Source organism: Physeter macrocephalus, chromosome 21 (genome assembly GCF_002837175.3).
Source record: "Physeter macrocephalus isolate SW-GA chromosome 21, ASM283717v5, whole genome shotgun sequence".
In the NCBI taxonomy this organism is placed as follows: domain Eukaryota; kingdom Metazoa; phylum Chordata; class Mammalia; order Artiodactyla; family Physeteridae; genus Physeter; species Physeter macrocephalus.
The window spans coordinates 49,135,116-49,151,162 of NC_041234.1; the positions used below are offsets into that span (position 1 = coordinate 49,135,116).

Below are 16,047 nucleotides of genomic sequence, written 5' to 3' on the forward strand. Positions count from 1 at the left end.
TTTTGCCCTTTTTTTTTTTTTTTTTTTTTTTTTGTGGTACGCGGGCCTCTCACTGCTGCGGCCTCTCCCGTTGCAGAGCACAGGCTCCGGACGCACAGGCTCAGCGGCCATGGCTCACGGGCCCAGCCGCTCCACGGCATGTGGGATCCTCCCGGACTGGTGCACGAACCCGTGTCCCCTGCATCGGCAGGCGGACCCCCAACCACTGCGCCACCAGGGAAGCCCTATGCCCTTTTGATTTTTAACTGTAAACTCTGTATCCTCAAGTCCTTTCCCCTGTGGTCCCTTTCTGAGAATTCACTTTCATATCTTTAAATAGAAATATACCACTTGGCAGAAAACAGGTTCTCACTGATAACTAATGATACTCAACTAACATTCTTGTCTGGTCTTTGTGCAGTACGGACTGAACAGCTTGTGCCTTCTAATTTTTCTTCTCCTCCCCTATTGTGATCTTCATTTCATAAGCCCTTAAAACCTTTTTGCATTTCAGAAACTCTGATTGATGGTTCTTTTCATTTGAGATTTTTGACATTTGGTTGCTTATGACGTTAGTAGCCTTCCTTTAAAACATAATGTATTTTATTTTGCAGTTGCATTCTTACTGGGGACTCAAGCAGTGATGAAGAACTTGATTACTGTAAGTAGAGTCCCCTTAAAGCAGTAATTTACAATTTAAAGCATAATTTAGCCATGTCTCTGTAGAGATGACTAAAATGTGATTTGGGACATTTGGTGTAAGCTCTCCTAGGTTTGTCTCCTCCGGGGCTCGTTCTAGATTGGCAAAGCAAAGTTTATTTCCCTACTGTGAGGAGCAGAGGAAGTTCTTTGTGCTTCTTTTCCAATTTGCTTTCTTTACTTTTTTCATTCAAGGTCTCCTTACTTTTATTTCATCTCTCTCATGGGAGATGTAAGAGTCCACCATAAATTTTGACCAGCTCTAATTTATAGACTTTAGTTTTAGGGAGTTAAAGACATGGGTAACCAGATTTGATCATGCTTCCGATGCTTTCTGATGCCCTCTTTATTTCTCTGTTTCAGTTGTGTCTGGAATGAACGTGCAGAAAAGGAACATCAGGTGAGTAGGAGAATTAGTGAAATTTGACATTTTTAAGGAACGATGTTCCTGGTAAGATGACTTAAGAATAATCATCACATTTTCTCTGTGAATCCTATGTTCAGGGTCATAATGGGTGTTTGGTCTCACAACTGGGTTCAAAATATTAGATTTCTTATCCTTGGCCCATTATTTAATTGGTCAGTTTCTTCTTCAAAAGGTCTCTCTGAACCATCCCTTAACTTCCAGTCTCCACTACTAAGGCCTTTATCAGTTTTTACTCTTGTATCTGTGTGGAGCTTTTTTTTTAAAAATAAATTTATTTATTTTATTTATTTGTTTTTGGCTGCATTGGGTCTTCGTTGCTGTGCACGGGCTTTCTTTCTCTAGTTGCAGCGAGTGCGGGCTGCGCTTTGTTGTGGTGCACGAGCTTCTCATGGCGGTGGTTTCTCTTGTTGTGGAGCACGGGCTCTAGGTGCGCAGGCTTCAACAGTTGTGGCTCACAGGCTCTAGAGCGCAGGCTCAGTAGTTGTGGCGCACGGGCTTAGCTGCTCTGCAGCATGTGGGATCTTCCCTGACCAGGGCTCGAACCCATGTCCCCTGCATTGGCAGGCGGATTCTTAACCACTGCACCACAAGGGAAGCCCCCGTGCAAGAGCTTTTTAAGTGGGCTCCTCACCCTGATTTCTTCCTCCTCTGATCCAGTCTGTATCCCACTTCCAGATTAATCTGAGACACTGCTTTGATCATATTAATTCTCTATTCAAGTTGCTTATCATAGGGAAATCAAACTGGTAAGCCTAGTAGTTAAAGTCCTCTGTGATCCGGCTCTAACCTAACTGTCAGCATTGTCTACTACTTTTCCTATTTAGGAGCCCTCTGCTAGATGAAGGGATGTTGCCCAGGTGCCAAACTATAGGAAGTGCTAAGAAAAAAAAAATTCCTGGAATAAAACTGAAATAACTGTGGTTTCCACATCAACTCCTTGAATTCCTGTAGAAATATGAATTGATCATTCCTGTCCCCCCCAACCCACCCAAGGCGAAATAGTGCTGTCAAGTGGGAAAATGTTTTTCTAGTTAGTTCTGATTTATCTCTGTTGATTATTTTTGCAACATGCAAGCCACCAAGCTTGACACCAATGTGTGAAAGTGATTTAAAGTCAGCAGTTGCAGTCAGCTGAAATTCTAGAACTGAATAATGCATTGTATAAAACTATCTATTGGAAACGATCAGTTTTATTTTATATACTTTTAAAGTTAGGTTTATTGAGGAATGACTTAACATACAGAAAATTAACCCTTTTTGAGTATAGTTTGATGAGTTTTGACAAACGTATATGGTAGTGTAACCATCACCACAGTCAAAGATGCAGAATTTCCATCACGGCCCCTTACTCTTTTTTTTTTTTTTTGCTGTACGCGGGCCTCTCACTGCTGTGTCCTCTCCCACTGCGGAGCACAGGCTCCGGACGCACAGGCTCAGCAGCCATGACTCACGGTCCCAGCCGCTCCGCGGCATGTGGGATCTTCCCGGACCGGGGCACGAACCCGTGTCCCCTGCGTCGGCAGGTGGACTCTCAACCACTGCGCCACCAGGGAAGCCCCCCCTTACATTTTAAATGGTATGTCATGGATCCTTAGAAATATTCTGGTTTATAATATTATACATTATAGAGCCCTTGTTTGATAATAAATTTAAAAGTATCCAAATTTTAAGTAGAAAAATTGGTTTCTTCCTGCCTCCACTAGGTAGATGTTGAACAAATATGTAAAGAAAATCCATTTCAACGGGTCTGCCAGGAGTGCCCACAGATCTTGGTCCAGTCCCAGGAGGCTTCTATATATGGGATATTGTAGGAAAGGTGGATTTGGGGAGGAAGGTGATGAGTTCAGTTTTGGGTATGCTGAAATTGAGGGGCCTATAGGCAGGGCTGATATTCAAAACATTTACAGCCAATAGATACAGACAAGGATTAGTCAGGATGGCTGCGTGACTGGTTCAAATAGACACCATCAATAAAACAGTTGGTGAGGCTGTACCTGTGGAGACTGACTAAAAATCAGCCCTCCCCACAGGATATCCAGGTAGGAAGCTGGCACTGTGGAGCGAGAAGTCAGAAGCAAAGTTGGGCTGGCGGGTGGATAATGTTTACTCAATCCTTAGGAATTAATTGGATTGGCATGAAAGGGGTGTGGATAAAGCCTGGGAAGGAGTGAGGAAGAGAATTGAGTGAGAAGGAGTGGGCAAAAAAGGTGAGAAGAGAACCAAAACCAAACAGTATCCCAGAAATCAAGAAAAGAGATAATTTTAGGGATGGAATGAATGGTCAACAGGAGAGCAAAGGCCCATCAACTTGGCAGCTTAAAAGTGGTAAATATGGTGGAAATGGATGAATGGATTTGTGCCTGTAACGGGTGCAGACAAGTCCTCTAGCAGTGTTTTAAGTAGTTTTCTGTCTCATCATAAAGGTATATCACACTTATCGTACAGTTTGGGAAATACAGAAAGGTGGAGAATTTCAGCTTTCTGGAACCTCTGACCCAAATACCTGGGCCAGCTGAGAACGACGGTCCCAGAGGCATGCTCACCACTGGCATCCTGGGTGGCCCAGGGATACTGCTGAGTTGGACTCCTGCCAGAGCAGTCTGTCAATTAGAGAGGGCGGTGCTGGCTTCGGGCTGCAAAGAGTGGCACCCAGGAGAAATCTCCCTGCCGAGGCTGCCTCTCTGTATCTGTGGCAGGGGGATCTCAACGTGGATAAAGAGAAATGGCAATTAACTAGACCTTTCCTTAATCAGTTTCCCCCGTGCCAAAATTATTTGAACACATACCGTCTGACAGCCCACTTCACTCTCTCAGTACTTGACACATTCCTCCTTTTGAAAGGATTGAGACGGATGGAAAGGTTTGGTACGGTTTGGTACGAAGATAGGAAAGATGGAAAATCGGGAATAACAATTGAGTAGTTCCAGAGAAGGGGAACAGAGTTACTGTGGGAAACCAACAAGTCATTTCAAAGTGATTATGCTCATTGGAGCAAAAGTAGAAAATGCCATGAAAAGAAGAATGTTGCATTCATGCTTCTCTTTTGTTTTTCCCTGTCTCATCACTCAGCTACGTGGTGATCGACTCAGACTCTGATGATGAATACCTCTGTGAGCAAAAGAGAGCTAAGATAGCTGAAATACATAGCAAAGGCAAGTATACTACTAACTTAGAGAAGGTGCAGCCTCACCGTGCACAGTCATCTCAGGATGAAAGTCAGCAAATGTTCTATTCTGAATCATTTTGTAGTGAGTGCCACTGTTTTTTCCTCCTATGTGCTGGATGTGGATATGGCTGGGTTCCCCGCACCACCTGGTCAATTTCCTAACATAGCAGCAACTGTTCTTGCTGCCTTAGACCCCAGGCATCGCCCTCAGTAGAGTTCTTAGCTACCCAGCGTTACATCGTGGGAGCAGAGGGAAGTCAGGAACTCAGCCTGATTAGGGTGAAGGTTGCCCTGCTCCTCTGCCTTCTGCTCTTTTCCTCTTTCTCTGTGTGTGGGAATGACAGAGAGGAGGAAGGAGGAGTAAGAGACAGGGGCTCATTCTTTCCAGCCTGATGGAGGCTCGTGTGTGAGGCTTACAGGCCAGCTGACAGTGACTTCTCAGAGGAATGCTTGTTTTCTCTGTCTAGCTGTTTGTCTTTGCCTTTTGCTACCCCCTTTATATTTTCTACAGAGTCCTGTTTTTCTTAGAGCCTGTTCCCCATAGCAGTTCCTTGCCTCTTTGGAGTCAGAGACCCTCATCACCTTTCGGGAGGCACAGAGTTTTACTCGCAGTTCAGAACCTGTTCAGTGGGTGTGAGACATAGGAAGACTAGGAGCTTCTTAAGCCTTTGGGATAGTATTTTATTAATCTCTGTTTGCTAAGTACCTGGTGTAGGGCATGAGACACAGGCACCTACTTAAAGCACTGGCACCCTTAAAAATACTGGCTAGGGAGGTAGCTTTAGAGTAGGGGCCTGAGTGACAAAGCCAGAGGCCAATTTATCACCATAGGCCACCAGTTGCTAACTCCTTGAATCAGAAGATCCATCGTCTTTTGAGGATGAACTTTCAACTAAGGCTGCTCTGACCGGTAGCATCCATCCCAGTAGTGGGATGAAGAATACTTCAACAGGACTGTCTTTGTATGTTTCTTTACTGTTCTCCACATGCCATTTCTTTGGTTATGGTAATGAATTTAGGAAGTTTTACAGAAAAAAAGGCCCAAGGAGCTTAAACACATACTTCCAACCTCACTTGTAACCTTTGTCAATGTACAGAGTCATTTTTTATAGATTGTAAGCAGTGTGTCCCTACTTTTTATTTATTTATATTTTATTGAAGTAGAGTTGATTTACAATATTGTGTTAGTTTCAGGTGTGTTAGTTTCACAGCAAAGCGATTTGGTTATACACACACGTACATATATATATTCCTTTTTTCTATTCTTTTCCATTATAGTTTATTACAAGATATTGAATATAGTTCCCTGTGCTATACAGCAGGTTCTTGTTGTGTATCTATTTTATATATAGTAGTGTGTATACGTTAATCCCAAACTCCTAATTTATCCCTCCCCCCAACACCTTTCCCCTTTGGTAAACAGAAGTTTGTTTTCCAGGTCTGTGAGTCTGTTTCTGTTTGGTAAATGAGTTCATTTGTGTCCCTACTGCTTAGAATTTCAGCTGCAGGTGGGAAATCTTTAACTCTTCTAGGAAGGATGACTTTTTACCATAGGAACACCCACTGCTTTCTCTTTCCTTATTGCATATCTGAAATTTTTTGATAATTAATTTAAATCATAGATGAGACTCAAAATATATTATCCCAAATCTACAATTTTAGGATACAGAGTTTCTGCACCATAAAGATATTTTCACAACTTGCTCATGCTGTGGTTTATATTTTTGACATCCAGAATCATAGAAACCTAGAAGTTGAACTCTGAGCCGACTGCAGAGAGCTTGAGTCTTAGACACGTTGCCCCTTGTATCCAGATGAAGGGATGGAGCCTCAGTGAGGGCAGGGACAGTCTCAGTGTTCCCAAGGCCTCTCAGTGCTGGCATCAGAACTTAACTCCTTACTCTCACATCAGTGGTTTTGAGAGCTTCGGACTTATGGACTAGTTAAAAAAAGAAATTTTGGTGACTAACATAGAGTTGCCAATTTTTAATTTGTCTAATGATGGAAATAAACTCCAACTACCATCTATCATCATAATTTCATAAGGTAAAGAGCACCAAAAGTTTAGTCAGGACATAATCTCAGAATAAAGGACAGTCCTTTAAATTATAGAAAGCTAGCTTGATAGGGGAAAAAAAACCAAACCTACTTTATTATTCTAATTTCTCTTATTTTGCTCTGGCCCAGTGAAAATATACAAGTTTCGGACCTGTGGGAACCCCTGAGCACCTACAGAGAAATGTGATTTGAAAATTGCCTCTGGATTTGGATTGCTATTTTATCTGTCACTGTTCTCAGTAAAATAAAAAAGTAATAGAGGGAAAAGCATCTAAATAACTGATTCTTACCTAGGATTTATTATATCACAGTTCCTGACTTTAATTTGTGTTCAATAATCTGAACTTGAGTTGGGGGTGTGGGGGGTGGAGGGGAATATGTTTGTACGTCATTGTGTCTCTTGAATTTCAGATGAGATTCTGGAAGTGTCTGATACCGATGAGCAGCCACCCCGGGAGTCTCCAATACTTATCACTGATGATGATGATGATGATGATGATGATGATGATGATGATTATGATTGTAATGATCTGGAGGGCCCTGTGCTAATAGAAGATGATTCGTGTGATGAGGACCAAACTCCCTCAAATGAGAAAAAGAGGAATGAGTTTGCTATCTCCCAACACAAATCATCTAATGTTGGTAAGCAGGATCTTGGGGAAAATGTCTACCAGCTACCAAATGGTGATCCTAAGGCTGGGCTAGAGATTTCATATGGAAAGTTGTCAAGTGATGAAGAGCCTGCACGTGTGGTGGCACAACCAAGGAAAAGGAAAAATAAAACCAAAAACATACCTGTGACACCTGGTAAGCCAATCAAACCAAGTATGCCTGTCCCACTAAGGCTAGCACCACAAGTGGGTGCCCTTTCCCCCAGATACGTCTGTCTTGTCGAGTCTGCTTGTTCTGTCTACTAACCCTCCGCTGTTTCAGCAGCTTCCTAGTGGCCGAGGGACGCAGCCATCCCAGTGAGAAGGCTCTTTCTGGGGAAGGGCGAGGAACACCTGTGTCGTCCTCATGCTCCAGTTGTCTTAGTGTCTGCTTTCCATCTATTGGCAGTGCTTTTTCCCTGCAATTTTTTGTCCTGAGGATATCCCATTTTTCTTAGGATCCAGCCCAATTGCCACTTGCTGTAGGAAGCCATAAGTCGGAGGTGCTCCTCCCTCCCAGGTTCCCAAAGTTCCTAGACCCTGTCATTAGTAAAGCACTTACACAACTGTGTTAAGTACGTTTCTGAATCTGTCCTCCCAGTAGATAGTGAGCCTTTTTTTTTTCTTGGCCACATCACATGGCATGCGGGATCTTAGTTCCCTGACCAGGAATTGAACCCATGCCCCCTGCAGTGGAAGCACAGAGTCTTAACCACTGGACTGCCAGGGAAATCCTGATGGTGAGCCTCTTGATGGGAGGGCTCTCACTCATTCTTTAGTCTCTCCCGGAGTCTAGCCTGGTACTTGGCACGTACTAGACGTTTAATAAGTTTTTTAGATAAATGAATGAAGGGCGCTAACTCCTGATACGTGAATTTCTGGCTAGAGCAACCGGCAGTATGGGTGCTAGACAAAAGGGGAAAGATTTGGCTTGCACATTGGATGAAGGTGCCACCTAGGATGGGGGCCATTTTCCTCAGTGAGTGCGTGAGCTATGCCACACCATTCCTGGTACTGCATGTTCCTCAGTCGCCCCCACAGTCTAACCTCCAAAGGCATACTCATGTAGCCTCATAATAGTCCTCAGCGCCTAGGACAGAATCCTATCCCGCTTACTCTGCTTACTCGCGTAGGTGAAATCTTTCATGCGACTAACGGAGAAGGGTGCCCCCTTCCAAGAGAAACGTTGAGTGTATATGTGCTGCTCTGAGCTTGGCTGTGAGGGCTCCTCCTGAGATTACCTTTCTGCGAGTTGCTGGTTGGTACCAGTTTTCAGGGTACAAACGAACTACTCTCTTTTCAGTTGTTAAAAGACAAAAGAAGCATGGGCCTTCAAAGAAGAAACCCAGTGCAGCAAAATTTGAAAAATGCGAGCCTGGGTATGTATGTACTGCTCATGGTCGATGGCACAGGAGTTGACTGCACAGTTGTCACGTGCAAAGCTGTCCACTGGGCACGTGTGGGGGTTTTCAAGGGGATGAAGAAGTCTGCTGGGGCGGGGGGGCGGCACAAGTTTTACCTCCCTGAATGGGGAGGGCAGAAGCGGCAGGAGGAGGAGAGGAGGAAGGGGGGGGAGGAGACTTGGTGCCCCCTCCCGCTCCCCCAACAGAGCTTGGCGTGGGCGCTCTGCACAGATCTCAGCAATTCCGGGCAGACTGGAGCCCTTTTGCCCTCCCCCCCCACAGGAGCTCTGGCCTCTGAGGTTTCCTTTGTCCTTCCACTCAGATTAAACAATGATGTGTAGCTAAAGATCCTTTTTTTCAGGCTAGATACAGCCTCATGGCCACCAGTTTGCACTGAACTAAAAGCAAAGGCAGTGGGAATGGTGAGAAGGCAGAACAGATGTGTTCCCATCCATTGGAATTGGGGGGAGGCAGTCAAGATTGTCTTCCAGGGTTTTCTAGTGTTTTAAAAAAAATTTTTTGTAATTGAAGTATAGTTGATTTACAATATCATGTAAGTTGCAGGACTACAGCACAGCGAGTCAGTATGTATATATATATATATATATATATAGATAGATATAGATATATTCTTTTTCAGAGTCTTTTCCATTATAGGTTATTACATAATATTGAGTATAGTTTTCTATGCTATACGGTAGGTCCTTGTTGGTTATCTATTTTATATGAACCCTTAGTCTTACTACCTGTATATATTGCAAATTTTTAAAGCTTAAACATTAAGGTGAAATAAATAGTCTCTTTATCTTTTTTAAGCTATATGTTAGATATTATATTGATACTTAAAACAGCAGGTCATTTAGACCAAAGACATGTTAATGCTCAAAGGAAGCAAAAAAAATGCATTTTCTCGGGCTTCCCTGGTGGTGCAGTGGTTGAGAGTCTGCCTGCTGATGCAGGGGACACGGGTTCGTGCCCCGGTCTGGGAGGATCCCGCGTGCCGCGGAGCGGCTGGGCCCGTGAGCCATGGCCCCTGAGCCTGCGCGTCCGGAGCCTGTGCTCCGCAACGGGAGAGGCCACAGCAGTGAGAGGCCCGCATACCACACACACACAAAAAAATGCATTTTCTCACTTAGATTCCAGGAACTTCTCACTTTTTCTCTTAAAAATATGATATAGTGAGCATACTTTTCTTTGTTTTTCTTTGCATTCAGGAGTAATTTATACTTACATCTGAATTATCTTACAAAAGAAGGGATATATTTGAAGGACTGTACGTTTCATTTTTTACCTGTATTTTGGGGCAATAAATGCATCTTTTTTAAAAAACATATGGTGTTTTCCTTTTAAGAATTTTATTTATTTTTGGCTGCGTTGGGTCTTCGTTGCTGCGCACAGGCTTCCTCTAGTTGCTGTGGGCGGGGGCTACTCTTCGTTGCGGTGCGCGGACTTCTCACTGCGGTGGCTTCTCTTTCTGTGAAGCACGGGTTCTGGGCGCATGGGCTTCAGTAGTTGTGGCTCGTGGGCTCTAGAGCGCAGGCTCAGTAGTTGTGGTGCACGAGCTTAGTTGCTCTGTGGCCTGTGGGATCTTCCCGGACCTGGGCTTGAACCCGTGTCCCCTGCATTGGCAGGCGGATTCTTAACCACTGTGCCACCAGGAAACTCCAATAATTGCATCTTAAGGGGAGAAGAAGAATGATGTGTCAGGCGTAGGGGCAACAGAGAAACTTGGACTTGAGCAGAGAGGCTCTCTGTTTCTGCATTTCTCTTTGGTTTGGCGTGTCATGTCTTAGATGGGTCCCCTTGCAGCAAAGCTTGTTCTCTGGATTCCTAGATCCATATTTAAGCTGCTTTGCCTCTAAGGGACATGTGTCTTGGGTAGGTCCCAGGTTGCTTTGCTAAAGAGTGTGACAAATGAAGGAAGAAGTTGCTCCTTTGTGTCATTGTCCTCTGCCTCATATCAGGAAGCTGGCCTGTTTGGACTCTTCTCTGTTGCCTTGCTGCTTCCTGTTTCAGTCTGTAGGCTTCCTGTTGTGCTCAGCATTGTTCCTGTGCAGGCTGCTTGCTGGTCATGGTGTCTGATGCCTGTGTCTCGGGTCTTGTTGGCTCCTCTGATGTGGAGATACTCAGTCTGCAGTAAAGCAGCATTGCCACTGAAGTGAAGGCTTGCTAAGCCACAAGCTGCTTGATGTGAGCACAGACACACGCAGGGATCACGCTCTCCAGGGATCACGCTCTCCGCTGAGGTCTGCAGATGGTTTAGGTTTTTATCTGCTGCCTTTTCTGTTGCAAATTTGCTTTCAGGACTAAATAATTGGATTCAGAAATATTAGTCACCCATATCAGACTGTGGGGCAAAAGTCCCTTACTTTAGCTGCCTATATCTTCTCTGGTACTTTCCCTCTGTCTCCACCCTGGGCAACTCTCATAGGGTTTTATTTTGTGACTTAAGGGTTAATGAGCGTCTTGGCAAAATCTCGGTCTCAGGGGTTCTGTTAGGTCAGAAACACTTCCCTCTGTTTGCTACTGGTTTATTATCTTTTCAGCTCTGTGGGCTCATCTCTTTGGATTTTTGGATTGTTCCAGCCAAGATAAAAATGTTTCAGTTTAAATAAATAGATATTACATGTGTGAGTTTTTTATGGGCTCAGCAGTATTCTTTGTGCATTTGAATTAGGCCTTGAAAGTATTCTTTGTGCATTTGAATTAGGCCTTGAAAGATGGGGCAGCAATAGTGGTCTAATGGAAAGACCGTGAGATTTGGGTCAAAAGATTCAGTATCTGTGAAATTTGGGTGAGTCATTTAACCTCTGAACTTAAGTTTCGTCATGTGCAAAGTGGAGATGGTAAGAATAGTAGTAGCTTCTTTGGAGGGTGGTCGTGAGGATTAAATATGATGATGCAAAAGGAAGTTCTTAGCAAATGATGAAGTGCTCCACAGAGGGTGGGTCTCAGTAGAGGTGGAGGTGTGGCCATTCTAGGCCATGGACAAATTGGTTCATGTCCAGGGAGCATTTAAGTTGCCCAGTTTGGCCAGAGTGGAAATGATAGCTGGAAACAGAGGTTGGAACCAGGTTGACCTTGAATGTTAGGCCAGACAGTCCGTGAAAAGCCAGGGAGGGACATCATTGGAACATGGCCTAGGAAAATTAATCGGGAGGGGTGTGTGTGTGTGTGTGTGTGTGTGTGTGTGTGTGTGTGGTTGGATTAGAAGAAAAAGAGCCTGGAGGTGAGGAAAACACAGCAGGATGCTATAGTAGCAAGGCATAGAGGGGAGGACAGGAACTTGACCTAGAGTGGTGACAGCAGGGTGGAAGGGAGGGGCTGGCTGGAAGAGATGATGCGAAGGAGACAGTGGTCTGTCTTTGTGCCTAGTTGAATATGGGGTGAGGGAGAAAAATGAATTGAAAAAGTCTCTGAGGTTTTCAGCCTGTTATAACAGAAGTTGAACAATTAAACACACTTAGCTGGAGACATGCTCCAGTTAGTAAGTTGGAAATTTGCACTGGGAAGTTGTAAACACAGATTTTAGGAGAGAGATGGAGACTGCAGATCCAGATGTGGGATCACCCCTGTTGAGGTTGGAACCATGGGCTTCACATCTCTGACAATGTGCAGGGAGTGACGAGAAAAAGGCTATGAATGGAACCTAACAGGAGATGCCCTTGTAGCAGGAGCTGGAAGGAAGGGCAAGTCTTCTCTAAGTCTCTCTTGACATGACCTGTATGTATGCATTTCTTCTACTGATTTCTTTCCCTCTACAAACTCAGTTGAATTTACCTTTGCAGGAATTCTGAGTGTAAAATACCTGGATGTTTCTTGCGTGGCATTGAGAAATCAAAGCAGTATTCTGGAAAGAATTTCAAGCAAAATAAGGATGAACTGGTTCAGAAAATCTACGCTCTGTGTAACAGCTCTGTCTTTGATAAAAAGGTAGACTCGATGAAATAAGCACTTACTGAGCACCTGCTGTATGCCCAACTCTCTTGGGAGCTGGGAGTTGTGCAGATGTACTAACTGTATATTTCCTGCCCTTGAGAAGTGTCAGTTTAGATGGGGAGGGGAGTTGAGACATGCATACGTGAAAGACACGGAGAATGTTTTGTGGGTTATAGTATATGGTCCAGACTGTTGCTACCGCCGGTGATCAGCAGAGAGGGAGAAATCACTGAGCCTGAGCGGTCAGGAAATAGGATTGCCTGGAGGGAGTGAGACTTCTTCTGGGTCTTGAAGGATGGTAAGGGGAGAGAACAACAGTGGTGGGGGAGAGGGCAAGTGTTGAGGCTTGACTATCTGGAAGAGCGGGTTCGCGTTGAAGGATACTGGGAAAGAGCTGTGGGACCTTGGGCAAGTTACTGAGCCCCTGTTTGCTCATCTGTAAAATGGGGGAAGTCCTAGTACCCTAGTCCCTACCACCTCCTACTTCACAGAATTACCGTTAGGCCTGGGTAAGTGAATGCCCCTGAAGTGCCTAGAACAGGGCCTATGACATAGTGAGCAGTACATGTTAACTAGCATAGGGCTGGTTAATGGAGGGCCTTGGGAGTCGGGTTGGAGGAACTTAAATTGAAATCAGTAGGCACCACTGCCCAGGGATGGGATGTAATGTGGAGTGCCTGCTGAAAGAAATGGTTCTGTCAGTAACCTGTGGTGTGGACTGGATCGGAGAGAATCTGGAGGCAGAGAGACCTGCGGTCATTAGGTTTTCCAGACTTTATTGTCTCTGGTGACAAAACTTCCTGCAGGGAAAGTTCTTAGATCTTTCTAAAGGCTCCCCAGCCTTTGGTGCCCTTCCTGATGACAGTGGTGTTAACATCAGATGACTCTGCTGAGTGGAACCTTAAGTGTTCTGAGTTGCAGTTTTAGTTTGGCCTCATGGCTCTCATTCACGGGCTCCATCTCCTATCCCAGCAGAAGTGTCCTTCGCTCCTTGGCTGCCCCTGACTTTTGTCTCCATACAGGGGAGCACAGATCCTGCATTCAAGTGCTTACAACAGTCTTGCCTTTGTGTGGGCTTCAGCTTAGGTTTTATTCTCCCCAGAATGTTAGATTTGCAAAACTCTTGAGTTGATGTTTTCTGGTCTGCTTAGAACCGCTTTCTGATTCGCTCTTGTTTGCTTTTTGTTCTCAGCTGCCGGAGAAAATTGACATCGGCTGGAATAAAAAGATGCTGAGAACTGCTGGTTTATGCACCACTGGCGAGATTCGACACCCGAAGAGGGAGCGTTATGCTAAGATTGAGATTTCTCAGAAAGTCTGCGATTCTGCAGGTGATGGCAGGAGCTGGGCAGCTCCCCTGCCGCACTTACATCCGATACGGCGCCTGGGAGGTTACTCTTGGGTGCTGGTGTTCTCTGGCCACCTGTGTCACAGCTTTCCCTGTCACTCCTGGGTGGACAGGCCTACTGTGTGTTGCTTAGAGGACATTATTATTGGATGTCTCAACCACCACCGAGAATCCAGTTTGTCCATATTTCTACCAGGCCTAACTTTCTCTCTGCAGCTCCCCACTGCCAGTGGCAGCATCTCCATCCTCCCAGTAACTGAGGTTCAAGGTCCCCTATATCTAGCCAATCAGCGGATGTTCATAATGACTCTCCTATTATCATCATTCCTTCTCTGTCTTTGCCTCTGCTCAATTGTGGACCCTCATCACCTCACTTTTCTCCCTGCTCCATGCAGCTTCTTGCTAGGAAAGCTTGGGCTTGCCAATGCCTCGAGTGTGGCTTTCGAGGCCATCGTACTTTGGCCCCCTCCATGTGACCAGTCTTGTCTCTCACTACTCCACCTGTGCTCCAACCAGGCTTTCTTCACGCTGGCTTTCAAAATGGGCCACACGCTTTCCTGACCCCAACGTTGGCTCACCTTCTCTACCACACCTAGAAAGACCTTGATAATTTTGCCAATCCAGTCAATTGTTAAGGGCCCAGCTCAGATCCCAGCTTCTCCACGGAGCTTCTCCTGACCAACCCCACTTTATGCTCCTGGAGGGTGGCGACTGGGTCTCGGCTGGATGTATTTCTAGCAGTGTCCCACAAAAAGAGCACATTGGAGCTTTTCCAAAAACACTTGCTCCGCTGAGGCTCTCTGCCATTAATAAAATCAGGTTGAATTCGGTAGAAATTTCACCTTCAGAATCCTGGGGCGATAACACTCCTGCCTGCCCACACGTGCTTATGTGTCTGGTGGGGTGGAGAGTCTAGGGGTGGTTGGGTAACAGACCAGAAGGGAATCGGTTTAAGCCTCATGATTTCTTTCCATTCCTCTTCTAAGACCGACTCCGGGATACTTTGATCCATGAGATATGCCACGCAGCCTCCTGGCTGCTCGATGGCATCCGTGATTCTCATGGTGACGCATGGAAGTATTATGCCCGAAAATCGAATATGGTGCACCCGGAGCTGCCTGAGGTCACCCGTTGCCATAACTACAAGATTAACTACAGGATTCATTATGAGTGTACTAAGTGCAAATTCAGGTAAGACCCTTCTCCTCAGACTTTTTCCAATTACGTTTTTACTATGGCCTCCACGTGGCTCTTCATTGATTTTATCAGGAAGTACATGGCCATCTGACTTGAGGAGTAAAACTTCTCGACTCCTTTCCATGTCTTCTTTCTCCATTCTCTTCTGCTTTGAGCCAGCCTGACCATGGCCACTGCCTGGTACCCCGCTTGCTGAGATCCCACAGAAGAAGTCTGGCTGTGGGCTCAGGGGCAGCAGCTCCGAGAAGATGCGGAGGTACAGTGACTGATTCGTTTGCTGTGTGGTGTCTCTTTCCTCCTTAGGGTCGGCCGCTACACCAGATCGTTGGACACCGAGCGCTTCATCTGTGCCAAGTGCAAGGGCTCTTTGGTCATTCTGCCATTAACTCGGAAAGATGGAACCCCCATTGAGCCCCATGTGAGACCATTTGCTAAGTATGTGCAGGAGAATTACAGAATAGTCAGGAAGGAGACGGCAGGGATAGGTCATGGGGATGTGATGAGAAAGCTCAGCAAGGATTTTAATGCCAAAAAACAAAGCCAGGGTCGTTGAGGTTATCTGAGAATGTATTTGTGTGAGGTGAGTCATCTATTGGTAAGGAGTTTTAGAAAGATATCTTTGATGCTGTGAAGTTATGAATATTAGAATTTAAATCCTTCTTTAAAAGCTTCCTGTTGTTAATGATGTTTGTTCTTCACTAAGGGTTCTGTTGCTAACCATTTTGTGCTGATACCCAAAAGCACTTTGGATCTACTTTGGGTCTTACTTAGATGCTGTAGTTTTAACATGTAGAACAAAAATGCAGAAGAGAAATGAGTTCTGGAGAGTGGCTCGTTGAGAGAACGATAGGCATGCTGAGAAGAGAACAGGTTTTAAAGATAGTACTTCAAAACCAGGGCTGCTGTCAGATGTAACCTGTTACACCTACCTGGAAGTGAAATACAGACATATTTCATGAATTTAGTTGCTGTTGACATTGTATGAAGCCACCTGAACAATGTAACTGTTCATAAAATAAAAATAAACAAATATTTTCTGCAGTTCACTTGTTAGCAAAGTCTGTTCATTGACAACCCATGTCCAGAGCAGAACAAACCCTTGGGTCTTTTTTTTTTTTTTTTTTTTTGCGGTACGCGGGCCTCTCACTGTTGTGGCCTCTCCCGTTGCAGAGCACAGGCTC

The 16,047-nt window shown here is 45.0% G+C and overlaps 1 protein-coding gene across 1 annotated transcript in view; it reads left to right on the forward strand.

Moving 5' to 3' along the window:
* The window catches only part of GCNA (germ cell nuclear acidic peptidase), a 26,410-nt gene extending 10,509 nt beyond the window's left edge, over positions 1–15,901 (forward strand). Inside the window, exons 2-10 of the mRNA XM_007117860.4 lie at positions 594–640; positions 1,042–1,078; positions 4,175–4,257; positions 6,741–7,136; positions 8,283–8,358; positions 12,171–12,315; positions 13,514–13,652; positions 14,656–14,860; positions 15,170–15,901. Of these exons, the coding sequence (XP_007117922.3) occupies positions 594–640; positions 1,042–1,078; positions 4,175–4,257; positions 6,741–7,136; positions 8,283–8,358; positions 12,171–12,315; positions 13,514–13,652; positions 14,656–14,860; positions 15,170–15,419 (1,378 nt within the window). The 3' untranslated portion in view covers positions 15,420–15,901. The remainder of the gene's footprint in view (positions 1–593; positions 641–1,041; positions 1,079–4,174; positions 4,258–6,740; positions 7,137–8,282; positions 8,359–12,170; positions 12,316–13,513; positions 13,653–14,655; positions 14,861–15,169) is intronic.
* The last annotated feature ends 146 nt before the right edge of the window (positions 15,902–16,047 follow it).